We start from the raw sequence: 17,218 nt of genomic DNA, 5'->3' as shown, positions 1-17,218 counted from the left end.
CCCGCGACACCCCCAAACCCCCCCCCCCCCCGCCCGCGCCCCCCCCCCCTTCCCCCATCATCCTCTGCTGGAGAGAGAGAGGCATCTCTCCTCCTCCTCCTCCTACTCAGTCAGACTGGGGCTGGTTCTGCCTGTTGCTGATGAAGGAGGAGGAGGAGCAGGGGCTGATGGGAGGACCTGCCTGTTTCCTGCTCACGAGTGAGAGAGCAATGTTTGAAAAAAACAAAAAAAAAAACGGAGGTTATTTCACAGAAGTAACAAAGTAACTTTCTGCTGTCAGTTTTTTTCCCTCAGTGTTGGACTAATCACGATCATAGAAGATGACCTCACATAATGTTAAAATTTGGCAGAGTTGAATCTGCACCCTAGAGTTTGTACATATTTATTATTGCTAATAAAGTTGCAAATTATTTAACTTTTTTTTTTTTAAATCGCCGTAAGCAGTGTCAAAACACCCACCTTGAAAATAAAATCCCATTTTATTCTAAAAAATTAATCAAAAACATTTTTTAAAAATCACGTTAAAAAAAGTATTAAAAGTTAATATAGAATAATGTCTAATTAAGTCAAATAAAATAGCACCTGGAAATATTTATAAAAAGGAGCGACAAAATAATTTAGTCTTATTTAAAAAAAACACAACTGGGACTCTGCGTGGAAATTAATATCAATTAAAGCATAAGAGACAGACAGTAATTCCACCTTAACTTTAATCCAAATGAAGTTGCAAAATAAACCCCATCCTAAATGAACTGAACAGCCACAGTGTAACTTTATTGGCCTTTTCGTTACAAAAATAAAGACTACGATAAACTGGAAAAAAGGAGGGAGAGAAAGGAAGGAAGAAAAGGAGAGTGATGTTATTTATTGGAGCGTAACCATGGAGCTGTTGCTGAGGAACAAACCATCACTAACAAAAGGAGGGATTCATCCATTCATCCTGAGGAGAGAAGAAGGAGGGAGCAGGAGAGACAGGAGGGAGCGCAGCAGCAGGAGCAGCAGCAGAGTTTCTCCCTGATGTGGGACCATGTAAAGTTTCCACCATCCGTGTGGAGAGAGACTTCATCTTTAACCAACACCCAGCACAATGGAGTTACTGCTGAAACTTAACACACTGCCCTGACTCCTCCCACCTCCTCCCCCTCTGCTTCTCCTCCTGCTGCTACTGCTCCTCAGTGGAGCGGTGGCCTGACCGAAAGACCGACCGACCAACTGACAGACAGACGGACGGACGGACGGTCACATGATTCCAGCACCTGTCCACAGAGTGAGGGGTGATGAGCACATGCTGCTGCTGCTGCTGCTGCTGCTGCTGCTACATCCTGAACAACTCACCACAGAGTTGGAACCATTTTTCTCCCCCTCTACATAACAAGAGATCTGTCAAAATATGCTCTTTCTGCTGGAGAGCCTGTGGTGGTTTCACAAAACTGCAACTCAAATAATAAAAAAGTTGATGCTAAAGACCGAAGAAGAAGAAGAAGAAGAAGAAAGTTGATGCTAAAGACCAAAGAAGAAGAAGAAGAAGAAGAAGAAGAAGAAGAAGAAGAAGAAGAAGCCAGGGTCAGTGAAGTTAGCCACGTTAGCTAAATATCACACCCAACATGAGAGAGGAAGTTAAAAAAAATCTAAAAATCTTAATGAAAAATCAGGCTATTTTCAAATATCCTTTAAGCTTTGAAGAGGAAGAAGAAAAAAAGAGTTTCAAGGTTTTAGTAACTTTGCAGTTTTCCCTTCAACTTGGTGACAACGTTAGTGTTTACTCTGACTCAATATTGTACGTAGTGATTTAACTCGTCTGAACCAATGGAGATGAGTAATAAACACTACAGTGTACTACAGTAAAGTCTACTACAGTAATGTTAGAAAATACAATTTACCTGCAGTTCAGTTCAGCTCCAATGTTGAAGGTGTACAGCACCGTCCAGCAGCAGCGTCCTCCGCTGTTGTTAGCCCACTGGTCCGTCAGTAGTTAACCGCTGGCTGAAACAAGTCTGTTGTGCAGTACTTTGTATCCAGAATACTGCAGTTTTATGTCCATAGATTTACTGCAGTATTCATCTCCAAATATAAATGTGTGACACGTTCCTGTGAGAAGATTTTCAGGTGTTAGAAGATAACATTTATATAAAACAACAAAGTTGTGCTTAGCTCACTGGTGGCTTTAAGCAGGGTTTTACAACTGCATCTGTAGCGCCACCTGTAGAGGAAGAGAGAAGTTTCTTTGTAAAAAAAAAAAGAGAAGAAGAGAAAAACATGTCCTTATAATGTGGCAGACTTTTAAAAGACATTAAACAAAGTTGAAATAAAACACTTGAGGGTATTTGTCAAATCTTTAACATGTGTTTAGAGAGTGAACTAACTTTTCAGGACACGGTGTTTGAAGGACAGCGCCCCTGCTGGTTGGTAAAGAACACAGATTAAATTGGTCTGGAATTTGCGTCTCAGCACATGTAGATGTGAAGTCTGAGCCTCGGCAGCAGCAGCAGCAGCAACAGGAGGAAGAAGAGGAGGATGGTGCTGCCGGTGGAGGAGGGGGAGAGACAGGGGGAGCGGGAGGGGGAGGAGAGAAAACAGAGAGGGAAGCAAAAGGAGGAGGAGGAGGAGAAGAACCGGTTTTGAGGAGTGAAGGATGATTTGTAGGTAACAGTTGTTTGCTTCAGCCTGAGGCCTGAACTCCTGCTACTGCTGCTGAAGTTTCTCTCTCCCTGACAAACAAATACTGACAGAAAAACTGCAGTTTTTACATCCTTTCAACCACAGACTGTTGGACCTTGGCTGGTATCAAGTACATACAACCATACTGCAGTGAGTGTTAAGAAAAGAGCGACCCCTGCTGCCTGAACAGTCATAAAGAAAGGCTCTATGTGAATATTTAGACGTTAGCCACTTGCTCTCTCGTACCAGTGTCCATCAACAGAATCAACAACTTCTTGTTATGGGGACACAGAAGCTGCTGGTGCTCTACTGCCTCGTGTGGTCACCATGTGTCACCGAGGTTAGTGTAAAAACAAACAAACGTATACATATAAACAGACGACTCTGTGAGTTTCTTCGTGAACTTTGGTGTGGGAAGTTCAGCTGTGTTCAGTGAATGTGCTCCTTCTCCAACACCAAAGTCCATTGGAAAAACCAATGATTACAGCTGTGAGGTTTACACAGTAGCTGCAGGTCTGTCGTGGTGAGTTTGGGTTCACAATGGAAAATCTGAAACAAAGAATTTCATAGAGTGAAGTCGCAAAATAACACGTTTCTGCTGGAAGTAACTGGATCAACAACAACAACAACTGTCTGTTGTCTTAGGGTGTAAGAAAAATGCTGTTTTTTTATCTATAGACTTTGGTCTGTGATTCTTCTGCTGTGTTTGAAATGAAACATTGTGGTTTCCCTCTGTGACACCGATCAACCACATGAGGCAGCAGCGAATCAAGTGTTTATGAATTGATTTTTGTCTGTGTAGTTTGATGAGTTTCTTCACAGAGTTTCTTCATGAACAGAGTAGTCACTAGTGTGCTGTGCTGCACAGCCTGTAGGGGGTGCAACTATGGCCCGACTGCTTTCACACTAGAGTGTAGGCATGTATGTGTGTGTGTGTGTGTGTGTGTGTGTGGTATCTGGACAGACCAGTTTTCTGATGCTGATACATTAGATACAGTTGTCATGACAATGACTCAACCTGTTGCTGTCAGGACAACACACACACACACTCCTATCCCTCCCTCCCTCTCTCTCTCTCTCCCTCTCTCTCCCTCCCTCTCTCATTCTTCCACACAGAACGACCTTTAACTCTTCTTCAGTCAAACTCTTGTGATCATTAACTTTCCAGTTGAGACAGAAAAATGGGAAACTGAAGTCTGACATGTCTACGTTCCCATCATGCTCAGTGAAGTTTTGAACCCTCACAGCCACCGTAGATGTAACAGTGAGGCAGCGTACCAGTGTTCTGTGTCTTCATGGCCGCGGTGGCGTGGTTTCCTTCTGCAGCTGCTTCTGCACAAACAGCTGGAAGAAGGAGCTTCTGCTTCACACACGTCCAGCTTCAGAGTCGCAGCAGCAGCTGCTGGAGACAGAGGAGACATTCAGCTGCTGAGCATGAGGAGGAGCAGGAGGAGAACAGACAGCAGAGAGGAGAGAAAGGAGAAATTCATCCACGGGAGAAACAACTGTGGAGCAGAGACAGGGTGGAAAGTAGACCTGCAAGACCTGTGTGTCCACAGCACCAAAGAGTGGAACATTAAAGATATTAAATAGATGCAAAAGTTTGGTTGCATGAAGAACTGACTCACCCTCAGCGCCCTCTGCTGGCAGCACTAACCTAAAACGCAAATGGCTTGGTGTCAGTGACAGAAAAAACAGATTTTAATGAAGCATTAGTCGATAACGTGTCAACACCTTAGTTAAACATTTAATGCTTTACTCCAGAGGAGACATAATATAATTAACCAGGATTTATTGAACAAAGTATTTAAACAAAATTAATGACGTCCCGTGACGTGATGTGAAATCCCCGATTATTGTTTTGTTTTTTTAACAAAATTTGCTTTCGTGTTGGTAAAAACTGACAATTAAATTAGTCAAGTAAAGTAGTACTGGGATAACTTTCATCAGTCTGACAGATACAGTCAGAGTGAGAGAGAGAGAGAGAGAGAGAGAGAGGGGCGTAAGGGGGAGGAGAGAGAGAGAGATGACACGTGAAGCTCGCTCTGCCACCAGTAACACTAGATAAGAAATAAAATGTCAGATTTCCCTGTCAGCGCCATGATTCTGTGAGCTGAGTGACACACACACACACCTTACACTTTAGTCACGTGTTGTCCTCTTCATTAATGACTTTTTTTTCTAAATATTGTCACATCAGGATCCTGGTCCTTCCTGAAACTGTAATTAATATTCAAAAGTTACATTCACAAATTCTCTAAAACGAACATCAAAGTTATAATTCACTTGGGTGTGGTGATGGTCATTAGGTCCACTGGCTCCACCTAGTGGTAAAGTTGTTTCACTGCTTCCAAAACAAGACGAACAGAGCAGATTATTTGTTATGCGAACTGTTGGCTCACTTTTTCATAATCGGCTTTTTGACATCTGATCGTGTTGTAAAAAAAAAAAAAAAACAACAAAATCCTATATTTTAGAACTAACAATTAACACTACTTTGTTGATTCTAAGCCATTCCTTTACTGATCGGAAAAAGTGCGTTTTATTGTAATTTTGACTAACCAGTCATTGATTAAATAATCATTTATTAGTCACTAGCAGCTGTTTACAGTTCAAAAGCTATGTATATATTTTACCTCCTGCTTCTTCTGATGCTCCAATGACATTTTTTCCAATTTTAATGAACTTACTTAAAAAAAAGTGAAATAAAAAAATCCAAGGAGGTGACAGTATTGATGCTGCTTCCATTGCTTTAATCTCATTTCCACACAAAGGTGATTCAAATGTACACGGCCGTGCACATGACTCTCCCGACACCAACGCTGTGCTCAAGCATGTAGCTCTCTCAGAGATAATCTTGTTTTTTTCCTGTTGTCGCTTCATTTTCTTTTAAGATGCTGTTTAATATCAAATTATGATTAAAAAAAAAAGAACGGTTATGTGTTATTTTAAAATGTTTGACTAGATCTTATAAATTAGTCAAACTGATTCTAAAACTGTCCCAAGCTGCCCTGTTAGAATCAATGGAATCATTTGGTTATGTGGAAGAACACATTTACATCATCATCATCATGAGGTTTTGGCGTTCCAACATTTTCTCCATCAAATGAAAAAAAAAAGAAGAAAAGATTCAACATCTCATTTGATGATGAAAGTCATTGTTAAACACAACCTTATCTTAACTCTTTAAAACACACACTGCAGCAGAAGACAAGAGAGCGCCCTCTGCTGGAAGCTCACGGTATCAGGTGCAGCCATTGGAACTGCCACTGCAGCCAAACCATAGACCCTGCAGCCAGGAGGCAGTACTGAGCTCCTGTAATGTGGGACAGGCCCTTCCTGATTTGATTTTTTTTTAAATCTTTCAACATGGTGGCGGTGAAGACAGAGAGAGAGAGCGCCACGGGGGCGAGCGTTAATCAGCAACATCGGGTTTTAAAGGAGGGTCGACGTCTTCAGAGATAGGGAACGTTTTCTTCCCACGTCGCTGCACGTGATCTTCGTTATTCTTCTCCAACGCTACGATCTTTATGAGAGGAGCAAAAGAGTCGACAACAGTTGGACTTCAGGCTTTTAGCTAGCTGTTGTTAACATTATATATTCACATGAATTTTGTCAACATTTATGATAACATTGGTGATAATTGGTAATTTCTGAACTGACAAGTCAACTTGACACACACTTAAATAAATGTAGCAGGTGTTTAGGTGCAAGTTAACTTGACACACATTTAAATAAATGTAGCAGGTGTTTAGGTGTGTGTGTGTTACCTGAGCTACAAACTGAGCCTCGTCTTCATCACAGATGGAGAGGTTCAGTCCAGTGACGGCGTTAAAAAGTTCGTACATAGTCATGGCCTCCGTCACTCCCCTCTTTCGAAAGAACTGAAGAACAAACACACACAGAGAAAACACTGTGAATTCATCAGCTGCAGACAAGTGACATGAACACATGTCAATCAAACTCTCTCTGTCAGGTACCAGACATTTACACTGTTCTACGGCAACAACTCTACACTGCAGTAATGTGCGTAACCACTGAGTTACCGTAGCAACGTTCCTGCAGTCCCTGAGGAGGAACTCCAGACCGTGAGGGTGGGTCGGTTCAACAGACTGACTGACGTCGATCAACCAAACCTGAGAGGGAAAACGAGGAGACACACACAGGGAGAATTAAGGAGATGAGAGAGAAGTGATACAGAGTGTTTCCCAGAAGAAACTCTGTGGTTTCACAGACTGGACATGTGTTACCTTTCCTTGGTGCCACAGCATGTTGTATTCACTGAGGTCAGCGTGCACCAGTTTACACTTCTGATACAACTGCTGCATCATCTGTACTCGTGTACACAGACAAATATTCATGACATTAATGTTTTAATATTTTCAGGATTTTTAAAGTGCTCTTCATCTGGCACGCCTCCTTTTACGTACGTGTAAAACCTGGAAGTACGCCGCCTTCATGTCCTCAGAGCTCAACATGATGTCTTTAAGTTTTGGAGCAGGAACGTGGTCCTCACCGATGAATGACATCACCAGGATGTGTTTCTTCAGCAGCACCGCCTGTGGACAGGGAATCTCTGCTTTCTTCATCCTGAGGACAATCCAAACCAACATTACAGTCCAGCACAATAAAAATAATAAAAAAACTAAATGTTTTCATCGTCACGTTGGACGATTTTCACTGAGGATTTGTTTGTGCAAAAACATTCATTTTCTAGCTGTGGTTTCTGTAGAACCTGACAGTAACAACGTAATCAGCCCGTCATCGGTGCAGTGTTTGCTGCTCAGGTCAGTCACCTGCACAGGTTGTGCATCTCTTTCTCCGCCCACAGCCTGATGATTTTGCGTGGGTTGAGTTTGCTGAAGCGGTCGATGAAGCGATAGTCGTCCTTGATGTAGCGGTCTCGATTCTTGAAGTCATTGAGTGTGGTTTTGAAAACCTTCAGAACCACCTCGTTGGGAACAGGCTCCTCCTCCAAACTAGGACACACACACACACACAACACAATGTTTCACTTCGTTGAGGATGAAATCCTTCTCCTCCTCCATCTGCCGTCCTCTTACCTCCCACCGTTTGCGTGGAAGACCACAGACTTTTTCCCGGTGCTGATGCAGCCGTTGATGTTTTCCAGAACACCAGAATTCACCATCTTAAACATGAGGAGACGAGTGCGGGGATCCACCGCTTGTTCCTGAAAAAAAAAACAGATCAGGAAAAACAGGAAGTAATCACTTTGTACAAAATAAACCAATGTCGTTATCCTGTAATTTTACACCGGGCCTTTCAGAACCACTTCACACTAACAGTGTCAACAAGTTCTACATACTTTCACATCTTATTTACTTTTAGTCTTCTCCAAGGGAATGTCAGATGTTAAAAGCTGACCTCATAGAACAAGGGTCAAACTCCAAAGTCATAAAACCACAATAAGTGAACAGACAGACGGTAGATCAGCAGGTACTCTGGGTCAAGGTCTTTAAATAACAGATTTCTATGTTGACCTTGGTAAATGAATGACAACCCTTTGGTGGGTGACGTCATACTTACAGCAGTGGAATGCTCCTTCTTCTCGTGCAGCCTGGCGCTGCGCCTCTGCTCGCTGTAGCAGTGCTGCTTCAGAGAGTTGAACACCTGATTGGGTAACTTCAGGTCCATCCCCAGACCGTCTCCGACATGGATCTCAGGAGCAAACTGAGGAAAAGAAGCAAAAAAATATGAAAAGAAATTAACTGAAATGACTGGTAGTGCACACAGAGAGTATCTACCGAGCACATCATCTTACATTATCCATGCGGGCTGTGTTCTTGCGACCGCAGATCACCTCGTCATGTTTGGTGGTGATATTCTTGCCTTTTCCAACAAAGCCTCTGCGGGGAGTCGTCTGAGGCTTATCTACAAAAGAAACAACAAACAAACAATAAAAATAAACACAAATGAAAATACAGACGATTTCAACAACGGGTGAGAGGTTATAATACAGACGAGGTTTAATTTCCAATTACCAGCTTTGTAAGGGTCGTGTCTGGTGTCCTGCCAGTCCACCTCATCCTCTGAACTGTCACTGTCTTCATAAGGATGGACCTTTCGGTAGTTTTCAAAGGAGATGGACACTGAAAGACAAAGCATTTAAATGGTCAAAGAAATGGTCATGAAAAAACACATCTAGTGTCAGAGCGAGTTACCGCTACCTTTACTGTCGCCGTTAAACTTCTTCTCCTCGCGGCGTAGCTGGTCGTCGTACTCCCTATCAAACTGCATCTGTAACATCTGAGCCAGCACCAAGTCACTGGTCGTGTCACAAGTGTCCTCTGACAAAAGCAGGTCAGGCACCGGACTAAGAAGACAAGAGGAAAAAAAATGCCAAGGGGAAAATCAATCAGTATATATAATATATATATAATATTATTATAAATGTGATACAAAGTATTTTACCATGCAGCTGAAGCCAAAGTTTATTATTTTATGGTTTATATACACTCTTAGAATTAAGCAGCAGAGTCTGCCCTCTAGCGGTGAAGGAAAAGCAAGTTTATTTTTCATCTACATTTACACTCAGAGGCAATTGTATCAAAGTGCAATGGATGTACAAGCAGTAAAAATATCAAAGACTGTGAAAATTTGGGAATGGAGATTATTCTTGGCACAAAGGCACAAAGTAAAAACTTACTCTTTTCGCTCAGGAAACAGTGTGTTCTCATCATCCAGTTGTTTGGCCAACTGTTCACTCATCACATCAGCCAGAGAGCAGGAGGGGGTTCCAGTCTTCACTGACCCCCATGGGCTCTGTCACCAACAACCCAAACAAACAGTACAATTAAAAAATTAGGTAGTAAGAATGTGGGTGGCTAAACAGATGAAAATGTATCATTGATGTAAACACTGTTTTTTGTAAAATTTATTTGACATATAATTGTGACAATGGCTGGTAAAATAGGAAGACTTGTTCAGACATGTCTAATATCAGCCCCTCCCACCTAGTTCTGACGTCATCTATATATCACCATATTTGTGGAGACCAATACAATTATTTTTCGAAATATTTAAGTATAAATGTGAGTATGGGCATTGCAACAATCACATTTCCGCCACCTGTTGGCCCCTTCTCACTTTGAATCTAAATGTGAGTTGACCCGTAACTGTTAAATATTAAATTCAAGTAAAAAAATATTGTCTTTTCAACAGTCGGTTTACAATTACAAAAAACTTAAATTAGATACATATAACCTTCAACTTTCGATATCTAGGTCGAGGTCAAGCAAAAATCATCACATTTAAGAGTCTAAATGTACTACATAAGCGACATAAATAGACTCAGCCTTCACTGACTGGCCGCCATCTTTGTTATTAGAAGCTAAAATATGGGCAAACGTAACAGTACAACGAAACCAAAAAAGGCTTTAATTTTAGATTTAGTTTTAATTTTACCTTTGGGACTTCTGCCGAGACTCCAGTTTGATCCATGGTTGCGTTAGACAATAAAATTATTCCTCCGTCGAAGAGAGTGACTGAATGGTGGCTAGCAGCTGAGCTAACTTTAGCAGGCCCTACGGACGTTTTCGTTAAAAATGAGATTAAGAACGACGTTTGGTGACGTGACACGGAACCTAAACTGTTGTTCACTGTCTTTCAATACAAAATAACAATAAGAAGGTAATAAATTATAGTTTTTAATAAATACTTTTAATGCTAGTCAAGGTGGCGCAAGCTCTCCAGAGGCGTTTCTCCAAGAACAGTGAATATGGAGCAGGAAGTACGTCACGGTGGCGTTCACAACAAAATAACTAACTTCCTTTGAAGTGACAATTATTATTTTTTTAATTTAAACTGATTTAAACTTTAATTTATTAATTTAATGTATTAATTTAATGTATTAATTTAATTTAATTATAAGACCCTTCGACAAAATATATATTGTCATTGTGTTTCGGAATCATAGCAGATAAAGTGAATAAATAAATGTATTGACTCATGCAGTGCCTTTGAATATGCTTTATTGTAAGTAGACAGTTTCAAATCAACAGCAGGTATCATCCGTGCAACGAACAGTAAAATTAAAGTCACAATCACTTGATCAAAAGAATAAAAACGATAAACTATATTTTCACATACTTTGTGTCTTTTTCTCGTCTTAAATTACAAATGACCCTTTTGCAGTAAATGTTGCATTTACTGATCATGATTAGCATTAAGATTCCAATCTGGAAAAATACAGCAAGTGCAATGTCAAATAAATGCTGTCTAATTATTTTTTTAAAAGAGTCATACACATGATAGTCCACGATGGTATTGAAAGAAAACTGAAATTAATTTTGAATATGTTATAGGTGACACATAAATTGACAAACACAAGTAATTATTACATTGATTCTTTATATAGTTGATTGGCTTGTCTCTGTTGCGCTTTGATTGGTGGGAAGGAGGAAAGTATCACATCACTGTTGATGATCTCAGGGGTAGACAGTGAATGCAACATATCCATACACCTAGAAGAAGAAAAATAAACACATGAAGGAATCATCGAAAACTTCACACCAGACTTCTGTTATTTAACATAAATAATAAGTAATAAAAGTTAAATATATTAGCCTGCGTCTAATAAACCGCTGGCTCAAGCACGTCTGTCATGATGTCACTCGTTATTTAACACAAGTAATAAGTAATAAAAGTTAAATATATGAGCGTCTAATAAACCACTGTCTCAAGCACGTCTGTCATGATGTCACTCACCTTTTCATGATAAAAGTCAGTATAATAAATGTGGTATTTAAACTCACGGACATCAATTTATGTAAGGATTTCAAATCACATCAACATTTGTATCAACCAATCAAGTTCTGACTCTTGAGAAGGACTTACCTCACTCAGCTTCTTGCTGTCCAACACTCCATGGATGCATCGTAATCCACTTAGACGGGGAGTGAAGGCCTCAGACCAGGTGACTGAAGACTTGGTAGAAATGACTCTAAAAGAGAAACGGAGTCGCAGTAAAACTCTGACAATATTTCCACAGCCTCGGGTGTTTGTGTGTGTATGTGTATGGGGGGTGGGGGACAGTGTTACTTGTAAGAGTGTGTCTTGCTCTCCATGACTCCAGCTCCTTCCATGGCTATGGTGACATCCTCCAAGTCAAACTGGAAGGGATTGGTGAATGTAACAGTAGCGAACATGTTTTGGTTGACCTGAGGGACACCGTACACCTGGACCAATCATGGAGGAAGGAATTATTATCAAAAGGCCAAGGTATAGAAAGAGGAAGACATTGTCCAAAAGAAAAAAAAGAAGTAAAACGATTAAAAAAAGAAATTCAACATATAAATAAAATAGATATTTTATCAGAAAATGATGAAGTCTGACAGATTTTCTTACCGTTATGGTGAGGGTCGGGGTCTGCAGATGAACCACCTTGACAGCCGTCAGTGATTGGTCGCCAGCGGTTCCAGTCACAGTGAAGTAGAGGCAGGGCTGGTAGGACATTAGGTGCATGTATTCAGAAGCCATGGTCTTCAACACCTCACGCTTTTCTGTCAAAGTGGAACACACAACCAGAAATCACAAAAAAGTTACAGCAACAAAAGAGGACAGAAGGGGCAATAACATTATTTTATGTTAGCCAATACATATAGCAAAGAATGAGAAAGGAATTAGTCGGTTATGAAAATCAGATCAATCATTGTTAACCAACAAACTCTTTACTATTTTGTCCTTCCACTGTGACAGCGAAGCTCTCATGTTTGCACTCAGGACCGGGGTATCCAGTGTAGTTGATGATCCAGCCTGTCAGGACTGCATTGACGGATGCGGGACTGTTGGAACTGTTGTGGAAATCCACGGACAGGATGACATCACCACCCAAGTAGTTCTGGAGGAGAGGAGTGACAGTTGGTGATGAGGAAGGAATCAATAACTAAAGTTAGATTTCTGTTGGAAAAGTTTGGTTTGTAAAAACAGATTCTTGAGACACCATAGACTGAGAGTGGTGTGAAGTTTATCGGCTGAAGGAACCATTTCTAAAAATACACCAAATTATGCGATTAAAAACATGAGGTGTACAAAGTACCTGCTCTACAGTGATGACAACAGTCACCATCCCAGTCTCCAGCTCTGAGTGATCGCCTGACATCCCATAACTCTCTGCCCGAGCCACAGCATCAGCGTTCTTCTGGCTACCTGCGGAGGCAGAATGTATCAACTTTTAGCTATAACATTGTACTCAGAACATCAATATGATAAAAAAAAATATGTGAAGTGAACTAAAAAAATAAATCAACGTTACCTTCAGGGTCCTTGTAGTTTCCTGTGATGTCCTCGGGTTCGTTGCCTGTTATAGATTTGGTGTACACAGCCTGTCCCACCATAGTCTTATCCACATAGTACGGAGACAGGTTGCCATAGCGATCACGCTTCATGCAGACAACATCGCTGTTGACCTGGAAAGAAGCCGAAATGCTCCAAACAACAACCACTCACTCCGATTCTAATCTTATTAAATTTAGATTATTATGAATCTGCAAACACTCTCTTCTATTTTTTTTTATCCACAGAATAATTTAGAAAATCACCTGTCTTGACATATCAACAGACAGACAGGGTGTGGGAAAGTAAGACGTGGAATATTGTGTCTCTTTATATGCTGACGATAGTGCCCTCTATGTGCTAAAATATGACATGATCTGACACTATTCAGTGATAATAACCAAACAACTAACCTCAGCAAAGCAGAAGCCGCTGTCAAAGGGGTAACAAACTTCTCCCTCCTTAATGGCATTGACGGAGGCGGGACCACAGCGGTAATATCCTGACAACAAATCACAGAGAGCGGTTTCATCACCTGACCAACTCTGTTAGGACGCTCACCTGTCCATCAGTGGGTCATTCCTACCATCGCTGGTCTCCTGAGGTGTGGCGTCCACAACCTGCCATCCTCCGTACTTGGCGGGCAGGTCATGTCGCACCATGTACACCTCGTTCCAGCAGTGATAGTTCCTTAATGGCAGGGGTCAAAATCATTAATCTAGTCATAAACCAGAGATCGAGAAGAGAAAGCCACGGTGGGAGACACCAACCAGATGGAGTCCCTGGTGTTGCGACGGTCCGGCGTCCCATCCATCTTAAAGATGAGGTCGATCTTCAGGTTGCCGGTGTTGTCGTGAGCTGAGGAGAAGTTGGTGATGACTCTGGCTGGGATCCCCAGGCTGCGCAGGACTGAAAAAAAATGCCAGTGATTGTCAGTTACAAAGGTATGAACGCAACACATACACGAATAAAAACCAATGATGAATTAGTTCATACAGACAACAAACCATTCAACAAGGCAACATCGAAGATCATTCGACCCACTGCTTCCTCCGTCATTAAGTCCAAACCTGGTAACTTTTTAATTTACCTCAATAAAACAAAATGGCCACACGAGGCAGCATAAGATCAGCAGTTAAGACATCTTGGTGATGTTTTGTCTGTCCTGGTCAGGGTTAGTTTTCTGTACAGATGCCATTCTGCTCATTTGTTGGTCTATTTCTATGATAATTAATCAGGTCTGTGTCTCTGTGTCTCTGTGTCTCTGTGTCTCTGTGTCTCTGTGTCTCTGTGTCTCTGTGTCTCTTACAGGTGTTGAAGACTCCGGCGAACACCCAGCACTGGGCGTAGCAGACAGACATGCCGGTTTGGACATACTTCAGCAGAATGTTGGCGCTGCCAGTCCAAGACGTGGGCGCCGTTCCCCCGGTGTAGTTGTCACTCCAGTTGCCCACCAACACTCCGTTGTCGTCTTGAGCATTTATCTGAGTGAGGAGCAGAGTGAGGAGCAGAGTGAGGAGCAGAGTGAGGAGCAGAGTGAGCAGCAGCGTGAGGAGCAGAGTGATTGCACTAAGACATTTTCAGTAGCTTTTCCTCACTCACAATGCTGGAGCCCTGTCTGATCACTTTGACAACATTGCCTCGTTCACTGATTGGCATGTGACACGCGTCCAGGATGTAAATGCAGGCGTCCAGGACGCCCTGCTCAAACTGGAAAAAACAGAAGAAAAAAAACAAGTGACAGGAAGTAGTTCAGCTACAAAATAACAATGATACCTTAATGGGTTGCAAACTTTGGCAAGACTTGCGTAACATGTAAAATATGTATTGAATAAATAGCATTAAGTGTTGGTATTTATACGTACCTGTCCATATGACCAGTAGCGCTGGGAGACTGCGTCCACGGTGCCTTGGTATATCACTCCTGTGTCGTTCAGGACGTATTCAAAGCGAGCGCTGTCGTTATTCAAAAACACGCTGTCCTCTGTAAAGAGCACACAGCGTCACTGGATTTCTGCTCAAGTCTTTTTCTGATCTTATTGTTTTTCTCTGATCAGAAATCAGTTTTTGGGAGTAAAACGAGTGGGTAGGTTCAAACCTGGACTCCAGGGGTTGAAGAGCAGATACAGGTCAGTGCTGCTGTTTCTTTTGGTGATCTGCCAACCGTTCTGATCCCTGATGGCTACATATGTACGAAACTTGCCCACAATGGCTGTGGGCGTCGGGGTGATGCCCAGAGTCACAGAGTTACCCTGAGATTCGATGATGTTGCCCAGCCAGCAGTTAGCGGTCGACTGGTGCGCATTTGGCCCGAACTCCACACTGACTCTGGAGCATTTATGGGCGGCAGGATCGGAGCCTGAAGGAGGAGAGCAGTTTAATAACCTCGACTGTCCTGTTGGGCTTGCTATTCCGAGACCAACCATGTGGGGGCGACGTCACCAAAAATATAGAAACAGCAGGTTTAGGGCAGAATCAGTAAGAAAAGGTTTGGTTTGGAGCTCACCAATCAGGAACTCCAACTTGAAGGTGTCCTGCTGGGTCAGAGGTTGGTTGAAGGTGACAGTGACAAGGAACTCAGTTCCACGGCGAACCACCAGGAGATTGGTGTTGTACATGTAGGTGTGGTGGACTTGAGCGTTTGTCTTCCAGTTCATGTCAACATGTTCCACCTGTAAAGCTGTGACCAGGGAGGATGAAGAGACAGTTCTTCAAAAAAAAAAAAAAAACCCAGAATGCTTTTGGACAACTTGAAAAGAGTTTAGAGTTTAAAAAGAAGAAAATGACAGTACCACCAGAGGGCAGAGTCCTGGGCCCTGCCTCAACTTCAACATCTGGAAAAGGTTCAAATTCAAGAAAATCATCTTCTTCAGCACCGAGGTTGGAGTTGGGCTCCTGAAGGTCACAGAGAGAAGGAGGAAGAAGAAGAAGAAGAAACAATAATAACAACACATGATGAACTGGATCTCACTGTCTCTACAAAAAAAATGAGAGAAAAATAAATAATTTTAGGCTTAAAAAAGTGAAACATTTTTTGTCAGTGATACCTGGAAGCGACCCTGGTTTTTGTTCTCGTTCCTGGACATGATGTTTCACTGAAAAACAGCTACAAAAATATAATCAATAAAAACATTCATACTATAAATTAATATATGATATTTATCTGAACAGTCTTAATGAGAAACACTAGTTTTTTTCTCTTTTTTTCAGGTTAAAATTAAATTTGTCATTAACAATATAAAACCTGACATTCCACTACAAACAAAATCTAAACAATTTCTTAGGTTCCCAAAGAAATTCTTTTGCAGATCATAATAATTTAATACAAATATGAATTTAAAAAACTGTATCTCACCGTTCAGGAGATGGAGAGAAGTTTGTGTGAGAGATCTCAGAAGATCAGATCAGATGATGGACCTTCATTCTGTGGTAGTTTATATACACACATTACTTCCTCTTTTTGTACACACACACAAACACACACACACTTTGCCTAAAATGTAGTGTGTACATTGACCTGACCAGAGATCAGAAGGTCACCCTGACCCTGGAACAGCTGAGTCAGTGAAGCTACATCTGTGAGATGTTTTGATTTCTGTATTTTGCATTAGTTGTGACAATTTTCTTTATTCACTTTTATGACAAATTAAATGATAATGGATCACATCATAATAGACGTGTCAGTGTTTTTGTAATAGTGAAGACTAAAACAGAAAGGCACCTATGAAATAAAATGTATTATTATTATTATTATTATTATTATTATTGAAAAAACTTTGACTTTCAGTTCAAGTATTGTATCATATAATTCTTTACAGCATCGTATCGTATCGCATCATATTATATGGGTTTACATTGTATGGTATATCATATCATAAAAGCCAAATGTTTTTAAACAAATAATTTTGAAAAATCTATGTCACCTTGTGACTTGACAATCTTAAGAATTTGTTGACTTGCTTTTTCTTGTTTGTTTTTTGTTTTTTGTTTTTTGTTTTTTGTTGTTTGGTAAATACTCACTCCAAACCACGGTCCATATAGAAAAGGCACAATATTCTGTGTTCAAAATAAGACGATATTATACAAGCATTATACAATAATTCTTGGAGTTCTCTGTTCAGATTTTGATTTTCACTATGGACTTAGCTGCAACAGAAAGTGTAAAAAAAACCTTTTCTATTGGATTCTAATGGATTTTTGCAACAGAAAGTGTAAAAAAAACTTTTCTATTGGATTCTAATGGATTTTTCTACAGCCTCAAAACACT

The 17,218-nt window shown here is 41.1% G+C and overlaps 2 protein-coding genes across 2 annotated transcripts; both read right to left on the bottom strand.

Moving 5' to 3' along the window:
* Nucleotides 1–5,390: 5,390 nt before the first annotated feature.
* On the bottom strand, nucleotides 5,391–10,409 carry riok3 (RIO kinase 3 (yeast)). The gene is made up of 13 exons (XM_008308036.3): nucleotides 10,084–10,409; nucleotides 9,326–9,441; nucleotides 8,847–8,992; nucleotides 8,661–8,768; nucleotides 8,441–8,550; nucleotides 8,206–8,349; nucleotides 7,722–7,849; nucleotides 7,455–7,637; nucleotides 7,089–7,248; nucleotides 6,909–6,989; nucleotides 6,705–6,794; nucleotides 6,429–6,542; nucleotides 5,391–6,184 (listed from the first exon to the last, which is right to left on the bottom strand). The coding sequence occupies exons 1-13, from the start codon at nucleotides 10,117–10,119 to the stop codon at nucleotides 6,074–6,076; spliced, it is 1,527 nt and encodes a 508-aa protein (XP_008306258.1). The 5' UTR covers nucleotides 10,120–10,409; the 3' UTR covers nucleotides 5,391–6,073.
* A 232-nt stretch (nucleotides 10,410–10,641) lies between these two features.
* On the bottom strand, nucleotides 10,642–16,346 carry LOC103377301 (coagulation factor XIII A chain). The gene is made up of 18 exons (XM_017031419.2): nucleotides 16,307–16,346; nucleotides 15,999–16,057; nucleotides 15,744–15,846; nucleotides 15,458–15,631; nucleotides 15,050–15,310; nucleotides 14,817–14,935; nucleotides 14,554–14,661; nucleotides 14,261–14,435; nucleotides 13,722–13,860; nucleotides 13,538–13,641; nucleotides 13,365–13,453; nucleotides 12,932–13,085; nucleotides 12,716–12,825; nucleotides 12,352–12,517; nucleotides 12,025–12,179; nucleotides 11,719–11,855; nucleotides 11,515–11,620; nucleotides 10,642–11,141 (listed from the first exon to the last, which is right to left on the bottom strand). The coding sequence occupies exons 2-18, from the start codon at nucleotides 16,035–16,037 to the stop codon at nucleotides 11,106–11,108; spliced, it is 2,175 nt and encodes a 724-aa protein (XP_016886908.1). The 5' UTR covers nucleotides 16,038–16,057; nucleotides 16,307–16,346; the 3' UTR covers nucleotides 10,642–11,105.
* Nucleotides 16,347–17,218: the final 872 nt, after the last annotated feature.

This window comes from Cynoglossus semilaevis, chromosome 3 (assembly GCF_000523025.1).
Source record: "Cynoglossus semilaevis isolate Cse_v1.0 chromosome 3, Cse_v1.0, whole genome shotgun sequence".
Taxonomy (NCBI): Eukaryota; Metazoa; Chordata; class Actinopteri; order Pleuronectiformes; family Cynoglossidae; genus Cynoglossus; species Cynoglossus semilaevis.
This window is presented reverse-complemented; position numbering and strand designations above follow the sequence as displayed.

Coding starts and splice junctions, on each gene's coding strand:
- riok3 (XM_008308036.3), bottom strand. CDS start 10,119: ATGGATCAAACTGGAGTCTCGGCAGAAGTCCCAAAG. Junction 8,993..9,325: donor CTGTTTCCTGAGCGAAAAGA/GTAAGTTTTTAC, acceptor TTGTCTTCTTAG/TCCGGTGCCTGACCTGCTTT. Junction 8,350..8,440: donor ACACAGCCCGCATGGATAAT/GTAAGATGATGT, acceptor TCTTTTCCTCAG/TTTGCTCCTGAGATCCATGT.
- LOC103377301 (XM_017031419.2), bottom strand. CDS start 16,037: ATGTCCAGGAACGAGAACAAAAACCAGGGTCGCTTCCAG. Junction 15,847..15,998: donor AAAACCAGGGTCGCTTCCAG/GTATCACTGACA, acceptor TGTGACCTTCAG/GAGCCCAACTCCAACCTCGG. Junction 13,642..13,721: donor AACACCAGGGACTCCATCTG/GTTGGTGTCTCC, acceptor CCTGCCATTAAG/GAACTATCACTGCTGGAACG.